Source organism: Python bivittatus, unplaced genomic scaffold (assembly GCF_059951505.1).
Source record: "Python bivittatus isolate LINGU-HERP-01145 unplaced genomic scaffold, Pbiv_v1 ctg000610_np1212, whole genome shotgun sequence".
Taxonomy (NCBI): domain Eukaryota; kingdom Metazoa; phylum Chordata; class Lepidosauria; order Squamata; family Pythonidae; genus Python; species Python bivittatus.
The window spans coordinates 52971787-52995370 of record NW_028277088.1 but is presented as its reverse complement, the minus strand read 5'-3'; the positions used below and the strand labels follow the sequence as shown (position 1 = coordinate 52995370).

The following is a 23584-nucleotide window of genomic DNA, read 5'->3' as shown; positions in this document are numbered from 1 at the left end:
GATCACTGGTGGTCAGTATAACTGAAAATACATTTAAAGTTTTGAGGGTATAAAAGTTGATAATGATATTATGATAATTATTATGACATTATGATTACTGGCAGTGGGCAATCAACTATAAGATGGTATCTAGAAGTAGCAGTATTAAACATACTGCTGAATCCAGTCTTGTGTGCAAGTTTTAGTTTTAAGTTTCGGTTTTAGTTCTGTCACTTCTTTAGCTTTTGGTTGTATTGTGGAAGATATGGGGGAAAAGTGAGAGTTCACTAACCAAACCTCCTCCTCACCGAGAGTTCCCCTTGAGATGGTAGTCCTGGAGGCATTTCTGGAGGCAGCAGCTGTCCTGGCAGTGGAGAAACTTGTGGTGGTCAGCTAGGTTGCAGGCTGGTGACAGCTGCCACAGACTTGAACTTAACATTGGTTGTGGCGGCTGTGATAGTGACTAGGTCCACAAGCTCTGCTGAGTCCTTGATGGAATTTTTTGTGAAGGCTTCTGTGCAGGTTTTTGCCAAGACAACAGCATTGGCAGTAATGAGATGACAATGTTGAGAGGCAAGTGCTGCTTGGGAGGCCAAGTGGAGACCACAGCTAACTGACTGGCGATATTGTGCCAGAGAGGTTGGCTTACCATCTGTCTGGTCTGGTGCTTTTAAACAGCCTCTGGAATATGACTGATGATTGATCTTCTTGAATGTCTATTGCTGTCCATGCAGTGGCACTGTGCCAGTGATAATGCCTTGTCTACCTTTCTGATGAGGATGGGGGTAGGGGTAGAGATAAGTTCAGTAGTGGGTGGTGAGTGGATCTGATTGGTTGAATGTTGATGACCCACTCTGATGGACCTCCCCCAGTTTGCCTAGCGCTGGATGCAGGATGCAGATTAGTGATTAAGGATGTGACTGTGATGTTTGGCTGTGTGGGCACTGGCAAGGTGGCATGGAGTGGGGTGGGGAAAGATGGCAGGTAGTCAATGAGCTATTTTCAATCCTAGATGTTCCTGCTCCATTCATTCTTTACACCTGCCAGTGAGTATTGTTTAGGTGACTGCTCAACTGAGTGAAACATGTTTCCCTTAGTTTCCCAGCCCCTGCCTACAGTACTGCAAAGGTTCCCTTCCCTCTTCTCCATTTAAAAACATGATTGTGTTGCAACATAGGAATGTTGCTTCTTTGTATTTCTGAAGCTGAACTACCAGTTCTTCCACATTTTCCATGGATCTACAGAAGAAGGTGGAATGAAAGAACAACCTGTTCATTATTGCTTTGATTTGTACCATCAGCTCTACAATGGTCCCAAAAAGGAACAAGAGAGCAAAGAAAGGTTCTGCATCAGTGTCAAAGGAGATAATGTGGGAAAGGGAGGTGAAGGCATCCATATTTGAACACTCAGGAAAGCAAAGGAAAGGCATGGGAACCAGTGAGGAGGAAAAAGAAAAAGTCAGCCACTGGTAGACCAATCTACACAGAAGCCAGCCAGCAAGACTTGCTTCCGTGTATAGATGGGAAGAGAAAGAAGCAGCAGAATGACCAGTCAGGTTTTGTTAGTGGCCAAGGGTAGGACTGAGCACCAGCCTGGCCCCATTTCTAAGCCAGACTGAAATTTCTGAAGTTGGTTTAAGAAACAGCTGGGAGAAGATAGGACAGAAGCAGCTTAGGCTGCAGTGCAAATTTCCCTAACTCTGGCTGCTGGTGAGCAAGTAAAATAGTCTTTAAAAAAGCCCTCCCTGTATATTCAGAATGAGCACATCGGAAATAAAGCTAGATTTTCAATATGGGAAGTACCTAAACAATCAGTCAAAGTGACATGACCCAGTAACAGATAGCAGGAGAATTTCAGCTTGGAAAAAATACTAAAAGCCCATTTAAGCCTCATTGTGCTTTTGTGTTGACATATGGATGTTATTAATGCAGGACAACATTTGGAAGAAAAAATGGATATTCACTCCAGTTCATGTGGCTTTTATATTCTTGTCAAATATTTTAATCAATTTAAACCTAAGATTTTTGCAGTTTTAGCCTTGTGCCGATATGATTTCAGTTAGGAACAGCAGAGCCCCCTACTGGTATATAACCAGAATTCCAGTCAATTGTATGATCTAAATGATTGTCTTTGGGCTAATTATACTAATTCTAGACAGAATAGGATACGTTTAAGTTTCTTAGAAAGACAAACAAATAATAGATCTCTTAATTTTTTTTAATCTATTCCATGTGTTATGGAAATCACAGCTGTGATTTTAAAATAAATTCTGAGAGGCTCTGGACAACACCAACAGCCACTATACCAGGCTATACTGGGAAGCCATTGAGATTCACAAACACCAGCACAGTTTCAATAAAAAAGAGGAGAGTCTAAAAATCAAGAAAACCTGGCTACCAATCCTGAAAAATACAGCCTGCAAAAGGTCAACCAACTTAGCTCAACCACCAGGATGTGTGAACAGTTCACACAATGAACTTGCTAATCATCCCCAGCAGCCCCTCGTTAACAATTCAATAGAAGAAAAAATCCCTGCCTAATCCCCAAGAAGATACACACAGATTCTGACACCAAAACAAGCAGCCACTCAGTAACCCAACCCCCCCCATCCCTCCCTTCCCCCCCCCACCTCAGATCTCTATAAATACCCACAAAAGGATCACATCACCCTGGGCACAGAGAGAACTGCTCCTGTCTGTGCTCCTGCACTCTGAAGATGCTGGTCACAGGTGCTGGCGAAACGTAAGGAAACAGAACTTCAAGAACACAGCCACACAGCCTGGAAGACCCACACCAGCCATTAGAAAAATTACTTTAGAATTTAAAATGAGAAGCAAGGATCTTACCAAAGAGGAGAGAAGCACCTAGAGAGGTTCTGCAGAGATAGTAAAAATCACCTCCACTAGACAGCTAGTGGGAGAAACTGATCATGTTCAGCATAATGGAAACAAAACAGCTAAAAATCATGCAGTTGGCTAGAATTATACATGATATGTAGGCCCAACAAACAGTTATCAGCCTCATATCTACCTCAACAAAATGCTCATTTTCTTTGGAGACACACAGGATTGGTGACAAGACAAAAGAACACAACACAACAAAGCCCCCTTTTCTCATTTTCCCTTCCTTTCCTCTCTCTGCTTGCAGGCCAGTAGTCAGAAATAAAAAGGCAAAGTAATTCTTTCTCTTTTTTTTATAAAAACCTTCCAAATTAAAACTTAGTGAATATAGACTGCTTTTGAATTGCCAGATCATTCCTAGCACTTTTCCAGGGCTCAGTCCAGATACCAAAATATTTGTTTTCAAAAAGCATCTGTCTTCAGAGGCTGTTTAAAAGGGCAAAAGGCCTCATTCCCATTTCCAAAAAAGGATTTACACGTCTCTTTTTCAGAGTGAAACTATATACTATTCCTCTTCCATGCAAAGATGTTTATTCTGGGATGAAATTAATGCTATAGAAGAGAATAGTAAAAAGCAAGCTTGAGTTTATGGTTGATATTATTGTTTTGAATTCATTTTAGGTAGTATTACTCTTCTAATTATTTTGTAGGTGTAGTTTTAAATGTGTCTTGGCCAACAATTATATTTGAATACAACTTAATAAATGCATCTGGCAGATGAATGTTGTCCTGTGAACACTCCTATCCAGGGATCCAGACAGCCAATTTCATTTCAGCATCTCTGTTCCATCCCCCCTTCCCATTTTTTGTTATTTCCATAAAAGGTATCCAACATTCCATGATTACTGATCACACTTCAATTTTCATTGGTCTGAGATTATTTTTTCCCTTCTTAATATTTATGTCTTAAGATTTTTTTGTCCTTCTGTAAACCTTGAACTATTTGTAGGCAAATAGTGTGAAAATGTAGGAATGCAGATAGATCGCTCAGCACTCATCAGTTTAGTTGATGTAAGCCATCTTTTAAAAATATATAAATCATTGATTTAAAAATTCTGTATCCTGAGTATTAATAATGCAGATCTGACCTATTGATGACATTCAGTAAAACAACACCCCCTTTAAAATTATTTATCTAAATGAACATTCTTGTTATAGAAAATGTAAGTTTTTTTCCAGGAGTAAATTTTCTCAATTAGCCTTCTTCAAACAGGCACCCTCCAGATATGTTGATATGAACTTTTGACCATACTGGCTGGGAATTTTGGGAATTACAGTCCTAACTCATTTGGAGAATATCAGATTGAGAAAGGTATTGAGAAGACATCATAAAGACAGAAACAATTATTGTTGAACTACGAGGTGGAGCAAGGAATGATAGCCTTTCCCAGACACTGTATATGAAATTGGGAGGAAATGGCACTTCTTTGCCCCTTTCCTTTGCAAAAGATATTCTGGTTGGAGACACTGAAAATGCAATGCTCATTTTGCTATCTAATTACTTATTCCTGCTCCAGTTAAGCCTGAGGTGATCTGAAGTAATTACAAACTAAGACTGTTTAATAAAGTCTGCCTGGTTCTTACAGGACATTTTTATTACACACACGGGGGGTGGGGGGTGGGGGAGAGAGAGAAACCAGTCATTACTGCTGACAATGCAAGGTCCCAGCCTAGACATAAAAATCCAATTTATATGGAAATTCACTGACCCCATATTCTCCAGTGAGTAATCCTTCAGGTCAAATCTGATGAACTTTGGAAAGATAACAAGAGGATATTGCAGTGCTACTTTGTCTGTGACAAATAATCCAAAAGATTGACTAGGATAGAAGATGAACCTAATAAGGCCAATTCTGCTAGTAAGATATCAGCTTTAGAGATTCACATTTTAAAAAAAAAAAGTTGGATTATATTGCAGTGAATTAAAACATAGAATGGCATTTGATACATGCATACCTGATTTTTAAAAAGCAGAATGAACTATTGAGCAAACTGGAGAGAAGCAGAAATCAAAACATTATGTCTAATAGAAATGCATTGGGAGTGATTATTCTTTCTTTTTTTGTTGGGTTCGGTTTGGTAGCTACAGGCACAGCAAGCTGCAAATAGTGACATAACTATTAATTCTATTGTTTGCTATACAAATTTATCTCATAATGAGCTTTCTCAAACTGAGATGGAATTAGTTGCAAGAAGAAAATTGGCTAGATCAAAATGTGGAAATCTCAAATGTTACTGCAGTAGAAGGCATACTCAGTGTAATATCTAATCATTTTGCACTATATCAAACCTGAAGCGCATCTTATCATTTCATAAACAAATGCACTCTGAAAAAAATGGAAGGGAAATTATGATTCCACATTTATATGGAGGATTCTCAAGACAAAACTCAGTGGGTAGGTCATATATTACACTAAGACACAATTTTTAAATAACGTTTATTGACTAACTCATAACTGAAGGGGTTCACACAACATTATGTTTGAACAGGTCAGTATGGTATATGAGGAATTGCCAAACCAAAAAAACATTCCCACCCAGAAATCTCCTTTCACTCTCTACCTTTTCAGTATAATTTAATATCCTCCTATAAAAGGTAGGGTGTAGACTTTGGCTAAACATTAGAGATAAACATAATACAGGGGCACCATTTTCAATGTTTCGTGCAACTGGAAGGAGATTTCAGATTAAAGAGCAACTTAGACTGAACAGAGGCCAACAATAAACGTAAAGCTATTCAACACACTGATGTCTGCTTAAACATTATACTGAATATATAGAAAGGCTTACATACAGAATCTAAAATGCTTCAGAGACAGATTTTGTTGCTGAGAAAGAATACTGTGAAAAAAATGATACTATCTTGCTATTGCATCTCTAGAAGAAGAAATGCATTCAGTTGTTTGTCCACTAGCTTTTGATTAGAAAGTTGTTTTGCAATAAGGCAAGATAGTATCTATATACACCCTGTGCTGCCAGATTAAAATTAAACCTGGCTTTGTTAGAAAAATCTTGCTTAATAGAATGGAGAAGCTGGAAAATTAGAAGAACATTTTAAACAGGGAGCACAAGAGGCAGTTTTAAATGGTGAATCCAGTAGTCTCACACACTTTCAAGAGTAGAATTTTGATGGCCGTTCACAGTGCATTTGAATCTCTTCAGCAAGATTGAGACACAGCAGAATCCGCCTTTTCTCAGCTGTCAGTTCCTCTTTGGGGATCTGTCCCAAAAGTTTTTTGGCAAAGATGATCAGGTCTTGCATGAAAAGGCCAACTGGTGAACGAGGAGCCTCGGGGAGACATTCCAAGCATCCACTTTTGAAACAGAAGTTGATCTTCTTATCCCGTTTCATCCCTGGAGCCCTTTCTTCAATCCAAGTCAGAGGCCTTAGTTAAACCAGAAAGACTTTTTTAAAAGGCAGAAATCAAACTTTCCAAAGACTTGTTTAAAAGAAAACCATTTGCTTAGCGTCACCGAGATGGCATAAACATGAACATTAATTAGTCCAAGCTTTTGAACTTGATGTTAAGAACTGCCATCTAGCGGTAGAGATTCATTGCTTGGTTTGTCATTTGTACTGCTTTTGAATCTACAGAACTGCTGTGGCTGATCTGCTTTTATTTTTGGCTGTGCGCTTTTCAATAGAAAACACTCTCTTTGCATCCATTTGCATCTTGGCAATAGCAGGAGAAAGGAAGGACTCCAAATCTATAGCCCGAATAGGTAGGAATACACTGCATAATGCATTTGCCAAGCAATGTATACTGATGATGTTCTATGAATTACTGATTTTAAAACAAGGAGGCTGCCAAACTGGCAGAGCTATGCCTGCACTGCTGCTCACAAGAATGGGTCAGTGGGGGTCATGCGCTGGTCACTGTTGGTCAAGCTGAAATCAAAGTAATTCAGTCATGTCACAGTGATCAGTGAGCTTGAACTGTAGTCTGAACCCATGGGCCAAAAAGCAGAACAAAAGAAATGACAGAGAAACAGCTACTGCAGCTTGAAAAACACAGCAAAACAGTCACATTCCTATATTTTTGTATATTGGAATCAACAGGCAGATGCTGGGATTGCAATCTGGTTTTGCGAACTGGCTGTAAAACTATAGCTTGTGAATGTTTTGTTAGGAAAGAGAGAGAAAAGATGCCTAATGACAATATATGTTTTGAAAAAGGGAGATCTCATCAGAGCAGGTTTATGACAAAGTGCAGCAAAATACCCTATGGTGAAATTGTCAAGGAAGACAGTGGGCCATTTCTGATTCCATATGCTTGTGGGAATATTAATTTGTATGTGCTGCCTCCTTTATACAGAAGCATCTTATGATCTTCTCAACAGCAGTTACAAGTATATTTATATTTTACCCTCTCTAAGGTTACAACATAATTTCCTTCTTTCCATAGTCTACCCTTTCTAATCATCAATCCTGTAAGGAACTAAGGAAATCCCTCTGTTTCAAAAACATGGATTCTGATCAGGCTGGTTAGTGAAAAAACAGCTGCCACCAACTTGAAGAATAAACTGCTACACAGCTTTGTGATGGCCCTACCATAAAACTGGGCTTTTAAAGGATTTAGACATTAAATGCTTACTTAAACATGACAAAGATACTTTGGCTAACAATTTTTTTAAAGTTGGACAAGTTCATTTTTTTTTCAGCAAAAAGTCCAGAAGGGGTTTCCAGTCACTAATAAAATGTAGTTATTGTCCTTTCTTTAATCAAACTAGTCAGTTTTGCCATCTCTGCTAATTCTGTCATCTTCACCAGCCATTCCATCACCGTGGGTATTTCAGAGTCTTTCTATTTTTGGGCATATAATAATCTTGCAGTGCCCTCACCAAAGCAATATTCATGAGATTGGTCAGGAATATACCAGCAATGCTTTCATGTCTATCAGACACTCATGCTAGACTTGTTGAAATCTAGGGCTCTGTCACAGCTAAACAGCCATAAATATGAGCAGCCAAATACTCAGCGAATGCAAATGGATGATGTCACTGGAATAACGCCAGTGGGAAACTGCCAAGGAACAGAATAGATCTGGAGCACTATATATGTCAGCCAAACGCTAAAAGGGTAGCATGACATTCAGAAGCTGTTTGCAAAAATCTCTATAGGCTCTACAAAGACAACACAGAGACTGTTCTTGTCCCAGATAAGCTGGCCACAGGTGGCCCCTTCAATTCTGCAATTTCAAAACCTTGCTTTGTATATATTTTAATAAGTCCCACATCATTTTTTTAAAAGTTGGACACTTTTGCACATCTCTTAGCACCACATGCTGGTATTCTTCATCTCTCACGCAAAGTGACTAAATAGCTACTTTTTATTATTTGAGTCTTCTATTTAAACTAGAAGCCTGAAACCTTCAAAATCAATACAAAAAATTCATCCCTACTAGTCTCTCTCTCTCTCTTTTTTTTGCCTCCTTTGGGTTTGCAGAGTTGTTATAGAATCAAGCCAAGTCAAAACTGGCAGAGTTCCCCTGCCAGGTTTTCAAGTCTAGACCTAACAGCCCTTGGTTTTTTTTATAAATAAACTTCAGATGTAATCCTATCTCAAAAGGTTAGCCTCAATGAGCTCAATGGGAATGACCTCAGAGTAGATGTACAGACTGTTGAAGACCAAATATTCTGTGTCACTATGCTAACTCTTTCTCTGTAATCATGAACTCAGAAGGTGGGTGGTTTGAACAGCTCACTAGAAGAGGCTAAAATAGGATTGAGTACTTTTTGAGATCACAACCATTGTCCTACCATACTGAATGAACCAGGGAGTCACTTTAAACCATAGTATGGTTGCTTTGTTTAGGCACACCATCCTATGTGAATGTAGCATTTGGACAAAAGGGTTGGAGGACCAGCTTTTTGAAGCCTAGGTATTCTCAGTCACCAGGCAATATTGCCTGGAAACTGGAAAAGAAAAAGAAAACTAGCAGGTGGGAAGTGAGATATCCAATGTGATCACTTAATAGCTGTTAGCCTTTCAAGATAGCCAAAGCCAGGAAACAGGAGATTCTAAGACTCTTGGAATGTACTTTAATGTGGTTATGGAATTAATAGAATCTTGAAAGCCTGTCAAAGTCCCACTCGTATTTTTAACACAATCAAGGCAGATTTGCTTTGAGTTTCTTTCTCATACCCTTTCCCAAGACTTAAAAATAATGTTTCTCTATCCCATCCTCATATCTATTCTCCTCCCCTTCCTTGAGTCAAACTGAGCATGTGGCCCAAGCAGTGGTAAATGTGTCCTTGTAGGTGGGGTTGGTTCTGCCAGCCTTGAAAGAGGTGGTGGTTCACCCCCTCCTCAAGAGCCATCCTTGGACCGACTTCTGGGAAAGAAATGGCAAAGTGAAGACGGCTCTACTAACAGCAAAGCCAATGACCGTGGCAGGATTAAGAGCTGGCAAGTACACCAGCTCTTTGTACAGTGGTACCTCGGGTTACGATCTTAATCCGTTCCGTGACTCTGGTCGCAACCCGATTTGGTCACAACCCGAAGCAAATTTTCCCATAAGGTTCAATGCAATTACCGTTAATCTGTTCCGGCGTCCGCGGACCACGTGTCAGGGGCGGAAAAACGGCCGCGGACCACGCGGCAGGGCGGAAAAACGGCCGCGGACCATGCGGCAGGGCGGAAAAACGGCCGCGGACCACGTGGCACGGGCGGAAAAATGGCCGTGGACCACGTGGAATGGGCGGAAAATGGCCACGGACCACGTGGCATGGGTGGAAAAATGGCTGCGGACCACGTGGAACGGGTGGAAAATGGCTGCGGAACACGTGTCACGGCGGAAAATGGCCGCGGATCCGGTTCGTAACCCGAGGTAAATTTTTGCGGCCAGAGCTGGTCGCAACCCGAAAAGTTCATTAACAGAGGTGTTTGTAACGTGAGGTACCACTGTAATTCTTCTCTGGACAAGGAGAGAACTTGAGATCACCCACAAGTGCTCCAGACAGTTGCTCCTCGCAAGGAGACTGCAAGATAGAGGTCTCTGGTGAGTTTAGAGCTCTGGGAGATGAGGGAATAGCCATCTTGCTCAAGCCATGGTCGGCCCCTTCAAAAGGACACTGGGTTTGCATACTTCCTTTTCTAAACACTTTTGGAAATTGCTTGTTAACTGCCTTTCAGCTATTAGGAACCTTTGGATCAGCAGGTTTTACAGCACTAGGTGAGTCTCCTTCAATCCTTAGCAAAAGAAAGTTTTAACTACAAGTTTAAGAAATTAAAAAATTATTTTTGGGGAATGAATAGCAAAAGGTTAATTAAAACTTTGAGTTTAGAAAGTAACAAAGTGTCCAGGTAAATTTGAAATAAGATTTTGAAATTAATTAAAAGAATCCTTCCCATGGGAAAATGCTTTTGTTTTGAATTTTTTTTTTGAAAAAAAAACAATAAAAATTTTAAAATTGGACACTAGAGGGAACTAGAGGAAAGTAAAGATTACAATTACAGGAAAAGAACACATAATCTTGACTTACAATTACACAATGAAGCAAAATATTCTAACACTGTATATATTGAAGGATATTTTTGAACAATGGACTATTTGCCATTTTCACTTTTCCCATTCTGAACCCCATGCCAGTATGCTGATGATACCCAATTATACATCTCTACCCCACCCATCCCCAAGTGATGCTGTTCAGGTGCTGGCTCAGTGCTTGGAGGCTGCAAGGGCCTGGATGGGGAGAAACTGGCTGCGACTCAACTCTAGCAAGATGGAGTGGTTGTAGGTTTTTGGCCCCCTGGGGTTAGAAGAGTTGACCTCTCTGACTCTGGATGGGGTAACATTCCCCCATACAGATCCGGTATGCAATTTGGGAGTCCTCTTGGACTCATGGCTCCTGCTGGAAGAGCAGGTGGCAGCCATGGCCAGGGGCCCTTTGCACAAATCCACCGTGTGCACCAATTGTGCCCATTCCTGGACCAGGAGGCCTTGGTCATAGTCACCCATGCCTTAGTCACCACCCGTTTGGATTACTGCAATACACTCTACATGGGGCTGCCCTTGAAGACCATCTGGAAGCTACAACTGGTCCAGAATGCAGCAGCATGCGCAATTTTGGATATCCCACAGTTCACCTGAGTAACTCCACTGCTGCATGAGTTCCAGCTGCGTTCTGGGTGCAATTCAAGGTGCTGCTTATCACCTTTAAAGCCCTACATGGCACAGGGCCAGGTTACTTGCAGGACTGCCTCCCCCTGAGGGTATCTGCCCATTCTACTAGGTTAGCTAAGCTGTCCCCTCCCTTAAATGTTGCCTCTCATGGACTTTGGAGGCATGCTTTCTTGGTGGCCACCCAAGTCCTTTGGAACAGCCTCCCACCAGAGATCAGGGACCCCTACCCTTTTGGTGAAGGGTGAAGATCTGGCATAAAACATAGTTTAAAATATACCCTTCCCCCCAGGCACCAGACTAAACATCCTTACAGCTCAACCCCCACAATCCTAGCCCAGTGCTTGGAGGAGAAGCATTGGGCTAGGATTGTGGGGGTTGAGCTGTAAGGATGTTTAGTCTGGTGCCTGGGGGGAAGGGTATATTTTAAACTATGTTTTATGGATTGCTGTGAGCCACCTACAGCCATATAAGTCCTGTAAATAAATAAATAAATGAATGAATAAATCCATCACAATATCTTATAATATCCTAGAATATGGTCCAGATGTTTAATCACAACTCAGATGAAAGTAGACTGCAGCATTTTGGGGTCTATCCCACTTGCATAATGGAGTTAGTCTAATAACAAAACTTAACACTGATGGATCTTTATGAATAGTTGTTCAAATACAAAGTGAAACCTAATATTCCCTCATGGCTACTTTTCAATCAGCCACTGCAGTTAATGCCAGCAGCCCCTTAGCCAGCAGAAATTCCTAGATGAACATTTGCATAGCATGGAGATAAACTTGTTAATTATCAGCATATCCGACTATTATTACAAGACCAGGTTTTTCTTTGGTAAACCAGCAAGTTTATTCACAAAGTGATGCTCTGAAAAACTTGTTTAGCTTTGAACCTGTACTGATTTCCTCTTTTTATGAGTTGTCACCCACTTCCAGACTTAGCTTACCTCAACTTTGCTTAATGTATCTGCTTGATCATTTGGAGAATTTGGGTATGTGAGCACTTCCCAAGTTTACCAAGGAAGAATCCATTTGCCACTTTCTGTTTTCCCATATTTTACAGAAAAAAAGAGGGCTTGAGGGGCTTGTAACACTCTAGCTCAACACTATTCATGCAGTCCTCAGTGTCAGCTTACACACATCCGGGATCAGAGAGGAAAGATTTTAAATCAGATTATATAATCTTTAGACAGATATGAATTAGGCCATCTCATTTTGCAGATCAATACTGCGTGATTTAAAGAGTATCCTTTCAGGAATTCAGCTACAGGTCCTGTTCTTCAGGTTCAATTAAACTGACCTTCTGGAGTAACAATCTAGCCCTAGCTCCATGACCATTTTATGATGAAGTCAGTGAAGCTATGGTAGGATATTAGGCAGCATATTTAACTTACTGTGTGCTGCTTCTGTTCCTTAGCACCCAATACTGGTGTGCAAGTCAAGGACTAAAGGTCCTGAAGCACAAATGGAAGACCATGGAATAAATCAAGAAGAACAAACATGTAAAGTTTAGGAAACAGGTCATGTGCTGCCAAGAAGAACATCAAGAACCAATAGTTTGACTAGTGGAAAAAACTACAATAATAGTTTCAATAATTAAAGATCAATTTTATTCAAAAAGCAAAATTATTTCCTAATGCCTAGCAAATGCTGATCACTGATCTGGCCTTAATTCCAGAGTTCCATTCAAATAAGTAAATAAGTAAATAAGTAAATAAGTAAATAAGTAAGTAAATAAATAAATAAATAAATAAATAAATAAGGTCATGTCCTATACCTATATATCATAAACTTGAGGTAACTATATTGTTTCATCAAGGTTGTATCATCTACTAGCAAGAAAAAAATTATGTTGTTTAATCAACATTTCTAGTACTTAATAAAACCAACCTTTTGTTTGCAGTCTGAAAATGTACTGTCATCCTGAAGTAGTTTTTTTCTTTCTGCTGTTCCCTTGTGGCAGAAGTCACAGTGAGATCCCCAAAAAGATCCACCAACCAGGTGAGGCGGGCAATGCCACTAAAAGATGGGAATCCTGAATATCTTTCATCCAATGGACCACCTTTGGATGAAAGAAAGAAAGAAAACTTGAATCAAAAAGATGGAAAGGAGAAGATCCTAAATATCTTCAGACAGAACTTATGTTATAAATGAATAGAAATTATAAGGCCTGATTTACACATACAAGGGGCAGAATGAGCTTTAGTACTTTAAGCTACAGTTGGGAAATGCAGAAGATCATACTTCTGGTGGTTCTCTTTGTAAACATTTATTCTTTCACAGCTGATGAAGGGTATCTTTCTCCTCCAAGGGCTAATCTGCAGTTTATGTTCACAATAAATAGCATTCAAATATCTTCCAACCACTCCCTTGTCTATCTGTAGTAAGAAATGACTCAATCCATTCATGATACAAGTCTAGACATCAAAGATATGTAAAATCAAAGGGTCTCTAACAACTAACCTGTGAAGTGTAATGTTCCCTTCACAAGCTCCTTTCCTGACACCTCTTTTTTCAGTTGTTTGTATTCCTCTGTCAATAGTTCAATATGTTCCACATGGAGGATCTTACCTGCCATTGAGATAATTCATATTTTGACAGGGTTACTTGTTATGCAAAATAAAGTCACAAAGCAATCAATATTTAAAACAGCAGTAGGTCCCAAAAGAAGAGTTGTCAGTACATTGATTGTCTTGTGCAAGAGTATGAAAGAAATTGTATATTTTAAACTTCTTGTTTCACAGTTATCAAAGCCTAACTCTTTAGGTAAGGGGCTGACAACTTTTATGAAGTTGTAACTAGCTATATATTCCATTGCCCTGCATCAAGATGCTATGTTGGAAGGAAGAAAAGCAACATTTCTCATATTCTCATTTTTGTTCAACTATTGATATAGGACAAGATAGATTTGCAATTATGTTGTCCTGGGATGTACACTCTAAATTACAAAGCCCTAAATCCTAAAGTGAAAAAACTGACTAGAATCCTCAGGTTTACTCAATAATACTCCTGTGTGAGTAGATATGAGTAGACTGAGTCCATTAAGGGTAATTAGATGCTTAAGTTCCAAATGGACAACATTACTTAAGATGTTATCTCTATTTAAGGTTCTATCTCTACCATTTCTGTATTTGGGGGGAGGGGGCAGGAGGAGGAGGAAGAAAAAAAAAAAATCTTTATTTTTCTTATAGGAAGACCCTAAGAGTATCAACCTCCAAATCAGAAGAAAACAGAACAGAGACAAGAAGAGGAACAAAAAAAGCCTTGTCTGCTATCTGTACTCCTAATGCTCCTGGTGTTCAATAGAAGCAGGCAGTCAATGCTTCTGCAGCTTTATCTCTACCCAAACCAAGAGTTGCCAAATACATTTAAAAAATAGATGCAGATTGTTTTATATATTACCTTTCTGCTCTGCCAACTCCCAAAGTTCATGGGCTGCCTTCGTAGACAATGCCAAAGGGTACTCAACAAGGACATGCTTGCCAGCCTCTAGGAACGTCCTTATAGAGAAGAAAGGGTTTTATATTTTGTACTTCCCTTAGGAAGCTGAAATCAGAGTACAGATACCCCCCCCCCCAATTGTTATCAGCAGTCTTGGAAAACAACCATATCCAAAACCTATTTTGGCCTTCCTCTAAGTAAAGACATTTAGAGCCACCCTTAACAGAAGTAGGACACAATTGTAGATACTAGACAATATAGACCAATCTTCACTTTACAATATGTCTAATACACATGTAAATAATAAAAACAGTTCCCAATAAGAGGGGGAAAAAAAGATGCATGCATATTTATTCTGCTACTTTTCTAAAAAGTTCTCACTTCCATAATTTTGAAAGCTAGGAAAAGGTACAGTTTAAATACTTGTGATTTTTGTTTTGCACTTGAGTGAAGTCTTAATATTTGGTTCTAAAACATAATTGACGGATACCTAGCTACCATCTTAAATTATCACCAGTTTGATATATAGAGAACGTTAATGGCTTCTACAGGTAGTCCTTCCTTAACAATCACAATTGGGACCAGAATTTAGGTCACTAAGTGGTGCGGTCGTTAAGTGAATCATCACATGACTGGATCCAATTTTATGACCTTTTTTCGTTAAGTGAATCATGCGGTTGTTAAGCCATCATTAGGAGAATCACGTGGTTCCCCACTGACTTTGCTTGCCAGAAGCTGGCTGGGAAGGTCACAAATGGTGATCATGTGACCCTGGGAGCTGCAACCATTCTAAGTGCTAGCTGGTTGTCAAACACACAGATTGAGATCACATGTCCATAGGGGCACTGTGACAGTTGTAACTTCAGGCACCAGTCATAAGTCACTTTTTTTAGCACCATCGTAACTTCAAAAGGTTGCTAAATGAATGGTTGTTAAGTGAGGACTTGTATTCAGTTTTCCACCAGTCAAGAGATCTGCGCACCTTGCAGAGACTGAAAACAATTTATATATATCTCTCTCGCAGCTTACATAAAAAATAAAACCAAATTAAAAAATCAATACAATTATAAACAATAAAATAACCCCACCCAAGCATTTTTCATTTTAGGTCTTTTAAATCTTTTAATGGATACTGATTGACCACTTGTTACGTTAACAGACCGTAGTATTTTGAAAGCTGTAGATGCCCAGACTTTCTGGAAAGGGATATAAATTTTGCAAACTAACAAAAAACAATTTGCTGCTCTTTAAAAATTGTTTGGCCTAGTTATGATATCATAACTTCTGTCTTTTTTTAAAATTTTGATCCTCCCCCCCCGGCTATCTTGCTGTTTCAAATGGCAACTAATTAATGAACATTCTACTTAATGCTTTAATGCTAGGAATTCAAAAGGCAATACCTTACACTCTCAATGTGGTTTTGGTTATCTGTACTGATGATGGCAACATGGACCTCCTGGTTGTCCAGAGCTTCTTGCAGACTAATTTGCTTGACTTGATAAACATCATTTAGAGATCTCCTAGTTTTAGCAGAAAAAAAAGGGAGTGATAAGAAAGACTCCCCTGAGAATTATACAAGATTATACAGATTATACAAGAGCAGCATCAGCAGAAGTATCAACATTTTAATGGTTAGACCTAAGAAGTCCTAAATGAATTTCTCTCTCAACCATGATTTCAATGGGTTTGTTAATTTTGCACATCCACAATATGGTCAGCTGATGCCTCCCCTCTTTGGCCTACTGACCTCAGTTTCAAGGTTGTGTTCTGAAACATACACTGTATGAGGTTATGGAATTATTTCTGGGAAGACTTCACAAGTAAGCTTGAGAAAAAAAAAACCTCTTATCCTATATGGTATAGCTTTTGTTTAGTAATTAAAAATGGAAGGTGACTGGTTGCTATAGCAAAAAAGTGGCAATTCTTAAAAAAGACAATTTATTTGTTAATCTACTGTATTTTCTCTACAACTATGCAAAATGTCTTGGCCATTTTGAATTCTAAATGCTTCTGTTCGGAGTTCAAAACAGTTGTTTCAAGTCTGAAAAAAAGTTGCCCTGGATTTGAAATGGGTTCTTTCAAAAACGTTTTGACCTTAAAACAGGGGGTTCCAACATTGAAACAGAGCTACTTCAAAGTGCAGAACTCTTCTAAAATGATTGAAACAGCCTATTTGAAACCCAGAGCAACATTTTCAAATCTAAAACAAGAGGTGGTGAATTTAAAATTGTTTGCATACTACTAGTCTTCAATATTTGGAGTAAATTAGCAGTAATAACAGAAAAATACAATTGTCATTCAACAAGAGACATATTATAAATCTTTGCATGGAAAAATGGGATTTATGAGTTGTAGCAGAAATGTTTTCAGTGGTGATATAAATATAGAAGGGAGTGCAAGAATTTAAGGACGCAGGCACTGCTTTGCATTAATGACATCGTATTGATTTGCAACTACTTGTATGTTTTGCCATACAAAAACTCTCTCAGCTTTGCCATTACATTCTGATTCTGAAATGGAATCTTAACATTTCAACTAGGTAATGAAGACAAAGCTATAGTGTTCTAAAAGCCACAGGAAGCCATAATCAAGACAACATTTACATTTGTCTGGCTACAACACATCATCGTACATTACATAAAGAAGCCCCTCTCACCTAGAAACAAATCCCAATAATTTAAGATGCTCAGCAGGACTGGAAGGCAAAGGATTCAGCAAGTCTTTGACTCGTACAGATCCAGCAATTCCAATCCCAATCACTACTGTTCCAAACATTGCCAATTCTAGAGGGAAAAGAAGAGAAGAAAGGAGCATAAAAAAAAAGAATGAATACTGAACTGACTTTTGAGCTACTAAGTCTCATAGAAAAAAATGGTTTAAATCAAGAGACACACTCCAGGCAAATGCAATCATTTGCTTTTAATGGTAAAATTGCATAACTGTAACTCAGTTGTGCTTACCATATTCTTCTAAGCTTTGAATATGTTTTTCTTCTTTTCAGAAGTCTGTTCCTCCTTTTCTCTCTCTGCTATTATTATCTATAAACTAACTTTTTCTTTTTAATTTAGGACATCCTTTTCTGACAACGTACTTGTAGAATGAATGGATAAGGGCAGCTTCTATTTATTTTCCAGATAGCCTTTACAAGCAGGCATATAAAAGATTCTCTGGAACTTTTTTAATTTACTCAGCATGCCTAAGGAGTACCCATCATCATACCAAAAGAGGGAGAACATTTTTATTCACTACATTCCTCATGTGTGTGAGGAAAATTGTGCTAAGATGGCCAGCAGCATGCACAGTAAGCAAAAGACATCAATCCATAAATAATTGTCCTTGGCCTCTCTAATGTTCTATCCATTCCTCCATTCTGCCAGCAATTGGCTGGATGAGGTGAGGCAACAGCAGAAAAAGGATGGTCCAAAAAGAAAGAAGCATAAAACATGGATAAAAGTACATACCTGAGGCAAAAAAGGGGGACTTTCTCTTGAACAGATGCAGACAGGCCACAAAAAGTGTCTTTCCTACATACAGAAGAATATCAGAGTTAGTAATGCAAGTAGCATTATTCAGAGCTATGCCCCTAGTTTCTCTGTATCCTAGAGATAAGGCCCACAGACTTTAATCTCCTCCAGATAAACACATGGATGCAACTAACTGGTTATCACTCAGAAACAGTACATGGGTGTCAAACAGGAATTCCAAGGCACAGGACACAGTTTTGAAGGAAGTCTAAATTGATTAGCTGAAATAGATCTTTATATTTTAAACAACTAGGTCTTTTTTCTTTTAAAATCATGAATTCTGTTCTCCTAATATACTGCCAAATTACTCTAATAAAAACAGGGTAATATCAGAAAGCTTCTTTTTTTCCCGCCTGATATTCCATTTTCTCCTTTACTGAAAATTGTTTTCTCATAATAAAACTTTCAGAAAGTTCGGTTAACTGGAAAAAAATGTACAATTTCCACTTGTTTATCAGTTTAAAAAATCATGGAGAATTATGCTGTTAATTTCATAAAAGTCCTATATACCACCAAAAGCCCAAGACGTAGTTTAAATCAACACATACAATTTATGGTCTCCTTTATCAATGGGAATTTTGCCTTAGTTTTATAGTCACAGATATCTAATTAAGATGACTAACTTAATGTTCAGAAGGTAATAGTTATGTACTTTGAAGAGTTTGATTCAAAATGAGTTTAAAGAGTTTATTTTGGCGGGGGGTACCTTCAAGTCAGTTTTGACTCCTGGCAACTGTCTGAACAAGTCCCTGCAGTTTTCATTCTACCAGTCATTGGTCCCCTGATTAGCTATTTTCCACAACCAATCTTTCTTTTTATTTTTGTATTACATCTGTTCTGCTATTTTACTGCTGTGTCACATTTTCTTCCTATTTAAGTACTGCCTAAATACCAGTCAGATGTTGATGCTTTACCTTGGGACCTTATAGAGTCATAAAGTTTCTTCTGGTAGCATAAACTATTCTTACAATGAGAAATACAATTGCTATTAATACGTTTAACGATATTACTGTAATATCTTTAATACAGATAGCTTTTTCTGGAAAGTGCATGAGAATGAAGAGATCATTCAGAGCTCCTATTAGTGAACAGAAAGACCAACGGTTTTTATTTTGCTTTTCAAATGTTAGCTTAATATTTACTAGTGTTTTGAAGTATTATTATCTCTCATCGTATCTCATTCAAATTCTTGCTTTCATAGAATTCCATGGTAATCCCTGAACTTGTCATAGTAGTTGGATTTTGACTGAGTGACTTGACTGAAGTGCTACACTTATGAGTAAAGAGACTCTAGGCTGTTATACTCACAGGCTTCTTGTAGCCTCTCTTTGAATTAGAAGCAATGTTCAAAACTTTAAAAACAATTTTAAAAAGTAAAAACTTCCTCTTGGTAAAAACATGGACACTGTATAGGCTTTCTGGCAATGACACAGAAGTGACTTGCCATTGCCTTCTTTGGGGATGATTTCCTGGTGTAGTCTACAGCCCTAGTATTCCCTGATGGTGTCTAATGCTAACCAGATTGGGCCTGCTTGGTTTTTTTTAAGGTCAGTTAGTGTAAGCTAGATACTGCCACCTGAGCTGCACAAGAAGACTTTTAACTCTGCCTTAGTTGCCGAACTTTCTTGCTTTTATTCAGTTTATTTACTGTCCTTATTCGTACATACCCTGTATCGATCAAAATCATTCAAAAGAGGGTGTCAGCATCAAGGTGTTAATCCAGCAGGAATCATCATACAGTAACTTCTGCTATATGTTCATGCAAGAGAATTGCATTTATACTTTACCACTCTTGTACAATATTTTAGACATACAATTCCATTCAGCCTTAACCTGCACATATGTGGAATATCAAAAATTGGCTATCATATTAACCATTAATGTGGAATGCCCCAAAATGGCTGCTGCAGCATATGCAATGAGTCAAAAAACACAATCTGTACTCTGGAAGACTAATTACTGAAACTGAAAGGCAAATTCTTTGCACCACAATCTGATTAAACAGCATTTCCAAATAACAAATTTACTCCTTAATTTACCATTGTTCCCTCCCCTTCAGAGTAATATCTCATCTCTCTCAGCCCATGAGATCTACTTATTTCAGTCATTTATTTCTTTTTTTCAGAATTACTTTTATCCTAAGCACTTTCTCCCTCTTTCTGACAAGTGCATCCAGTACAGAGCCTGTTCCTGCTATTCCTATCCCATCAGGTTACCTTGTCAATATCCTTCATTCCTCTTTGCAGCTCTCCCTACATCAGCCCTAATTAACCTGTTTCCTCCCTCCACTCTATTTTGTCATACTGCTTCCTCTTCCTATTGTAAAAGGGTTTCTTTTAGATCTGTCCCAGCCTTCTCTGTCTGCACCACTATGACCTTCAAACACAAGCAATGGGATCTTCCTGTTTTGTTTTTTTTAAGGCAACTGGCTGCACTTCAAAGCAAAGCAATGACCTCCAGCAGCCTCTCATCTTTATTTAAAACTGCCAAGGTCCATGGGGCCTAGAGGCATCAGTCAAATTAAGATGGCAGAGGTATGGAGGCTAGGTGTTCCCTTTGGAAGCTCCTAACTGTCTGAAAAAAGTACAGCTTTGAAAAATAAATTAAAATGATCAGAGGCATCAGTGGAGTACTTTGTAAGCCTAAGAGATGGCACAAACACATTTATGCCAAACAGAACCATGTTGATTCCACTCTATAGTCCAGGGTTTATATCACACAGACCAACCCCCGATGCATAAATGTGCAGTTTGGTTACCTTTTACTTGGCCAGAAAGCCTTTGGTAGGCTCCTCTAAGTCTCCATTTGAGCAGAGAGATAAAAGTACTTTAAAAGCCCAGTGCTTGTCAGATTTTTGGTACTTTCATGCTTGGAGCTTAGAAGAAGATGGCACTCCTCCTATCTCATATACAGAAGCAGCCAGACAGGTAACTGAATTTTATTTCAACTAACATCCCAGAAGTCAAAGGCAAACCATTTGTGTATTATTACCAAGAAAAGATAGATATGTCCACATAACAATCAAGAGAAGATTTCAAATTGAAGGAACTTTATTGTAATGGGATGGCATCTTGGCATGTACCGTACTTTAGGCCAAGTGGCAATCTACAGTTCTACCCCAAATTCCTATCTCATTCTGTCATCTCCATCAAGTCCCATTGGTAGGGCTAGCTCTTCAAATGTCTTCCCTACCCATACATAGAAACTGAAGCCTCTTTTCCATCATGCAAACAGATGTGAACGAATAATATGTGGATCTTTCTGGATTAGCTGTTTGGTATAGAGAAGCTAAGAATGGGTGGAAGGGACTCTGCCAAAGAAAAGCTTAATTTAAGAATAAAAGTGAGTTTATTTTTTCGAAAATCAAAGTACAAATGAATCTTTGCTTTTTTTAAATCATTCATTCACTCAAAATAAGGGCCTACTGATAGGATTTAGGGAGAACTGTGCTTGGATCCAGACCATACCTATTGAGATTACCTGTTCTCAATTCTGCAAACATGTCATTTTTGTGGATGGAACACACACTGGAATTCTTTCTTTCTTTTGAATACTATTATGCAGAAGTCATTTGGTCTCTGAGGTATTACCTTGCTTGTTTCCAAATCTCTTCGCCATTTTAAGTGTCAATATTGGTAAGAAAATTGAAAATGAAGCTTCTGTCAATCAAGACTTCAAAAACAGTTACTTTCAAGATGTCTGTTTTCTCAGTATCTGAAAACTAGACAACCTTTTTGTCTGATTCAATATTTTATGCATATTTAGTAATGCTTTTAACTGTGCCTATACTTTTAACTGAACCAATAGAAACCAGTCTATATTAATTCTGATGACAAGTATTTGCTATGTGATACCTATACCACCAGAGGGAACCCTTCGTGTCTCAAATATTTAAGCTTTATCCCAGCTCTCAATGTCCTCAAAATGTACTTTGTTGTGATTTATTTTAATCACAACAAAGTACATTCCAAAACTGTCCCTCTGCTTCTAAGTTAAGATGAAATAAGAATAGGTTTACAGTATATATAATCTAAGTTGCATGTCCTTTTCTTATGACCCCTCTATAACTCATAGTTGGAAGGAAAGCAAAGAGGAAAATTCACCTTCAGTAGAATTTTTGGACATATTTCGGACAGATAACTGGATGGGACATTTAGGCAAAAGATTTTCTGATATAGAAATTTTATCTTTATTTGTATGAAAAAGGAAGAATATATTTATACTGGTGTCATGGAAGAAACATTGTTGGAAGCAGTCCTAATTCATTATAGTAAGACTTATTCCTAAGCAACAAATAAGCAAAACATATAAACAAGCAGGCTGCTTCTCTCACATCACACAGAATCTTACCGAAGGCTGTTGCCTCTTCCCAAACACCTAATTGTGGGCCTATTTGTTTGGCTCTTCTGTTTTCCAATACATAAACCTTTTCAGTTCTACTCAGAAGCTAAGAAGCTGCCTGATGTTGCAATGGCAATAACACATTTATTTAGATTTTATAAATTTTGATGAAAAACATGAAATCCCAATTTATCAGAAATATGCAACCGCTGAGATCATTAAGGAGCAAGAATGCTACATAGGTTCCTTGACTTCATTGCTTTTTTAGCATTTGGGTCTATAGCCTATAGTCTCCAAAGTTGCATTTTCTAAATAAAAAAACACATTTTTATTTAGATTTTATAAATTTTGATGAAAAACATGAAATCCCAATTTATCAGAAATATGCAACCGCTGAGATCATTAAGGAGCAAGAATGCTACATAGGTTCCTTGACTTCATTGCTTTTTTAGCATTTGGGTCTATAGCCTATAGTCTCCAAAGTTGCATTTTCTATCAAACATACAGACCCCTCTCTGAGTCTAGTGATCTTTCTTCTTAAAAGAGTTTGTTTTCTGTTTGTTTAATTCTATGCTTCCTTTTCTTAGACATCTTATAAACCTTGCTTCTCAACCCACTCTTTTTGCATTTTTGTTCCAGAAACAACTTTTTTCTTATAATTCAACCTTATTCTTAAGAATGCATGCTTCTGCCTTTCTGGTTAAAGTATGCAGCTCTCCTAAGATTTGTGTATAGGCATCTCTCCAATATCCAAAGTTACACTTTATTTTGAATTATTTCACAGAAATTCTCTGGTTGGTCTTTTGTTGACATCTTTGCCCTGAAAGTCTTGATCTTTTTTTAATATTCTGTGCAGGACAACAGCGGTTTAGGCATGGGGAGAGGTGATCATGATAGTTTAGCAACATATATAAAACTCTGCCCCAAAGATAGCTGCAAATAACAATAAACACCACAGTGAGGCTTTAGCAAAAATGTCTATGCAGAAGACAACCGTCCAACCAAAAGCTGAAAATTATATGTGTGAACATTAATATTGAAAATGCAAGCTGGCTCTAAATGGTAGTAAGGCCAAGACTGGGAGAAAGCTTAGCGTACTAACAATTATATTCTGAAATTTCACAGAGGATCAAAGAAGCAATTAATATTCCAAATTAACTGTGTATTATGTATAGACCAGTTTTTCTTAATGATCAGAGATGACAGAAATAAAAGTCTGAAATTAAATATGCCTCTTTCCAGGGGGAGCTCACCAAAGGTGGCTTGCT

At 38.3% G+C, this 23584-nt stretch overlaps 1 protein-coding gene across 3 annotated transcripts in view; it reads right to left on the bottom strand.

The window, feature by feature from the left end:
* Positions 1-5300: 5300 nt before the first annotated feature.
* BLVRA (biliverdin reductase A) overlaps positions 5301-23584 on the bottom strand; it is a 32327-nt gene continuing 14043 nt past the window's right edge. For 2 of the 3 annotated variants that reach the window (XM_025163543.2, XM_007423431.3), the window contains exons 2-8: positions 17913-17975; positions 17108-17234; positions 15852-15971; positions 14413-14510; positions 13474-13581; positions 12901-13072; positions 5301-6265 (exon numbers count right to left, since the gene is read on the bottom strand). In XM_025163543.2, the coding sequence (XP_025019311.1) occupies positions 5992-6265; positions 12901-13072; positions 13474-13581; positions 14413-14510; positions 15852-15971; positions 17108-17226 (891 nt within the window). In that variant the 5' untranslated portion in view covers positions 17227-17234; positions 17913-17975 and the 3' untranslated portion in view covers positions 5301-5991. Of the gene's footprint in view, positions 6266-12900; positions 13073-13473; positions 13582-14412; positions 14511-15851; positions 15972-17107; positions 17235-17912; positions 17976-23584 lie in introns of those variants that run through there. The other variant, XM_088150017.1, reaches the window with a different exon arrangement.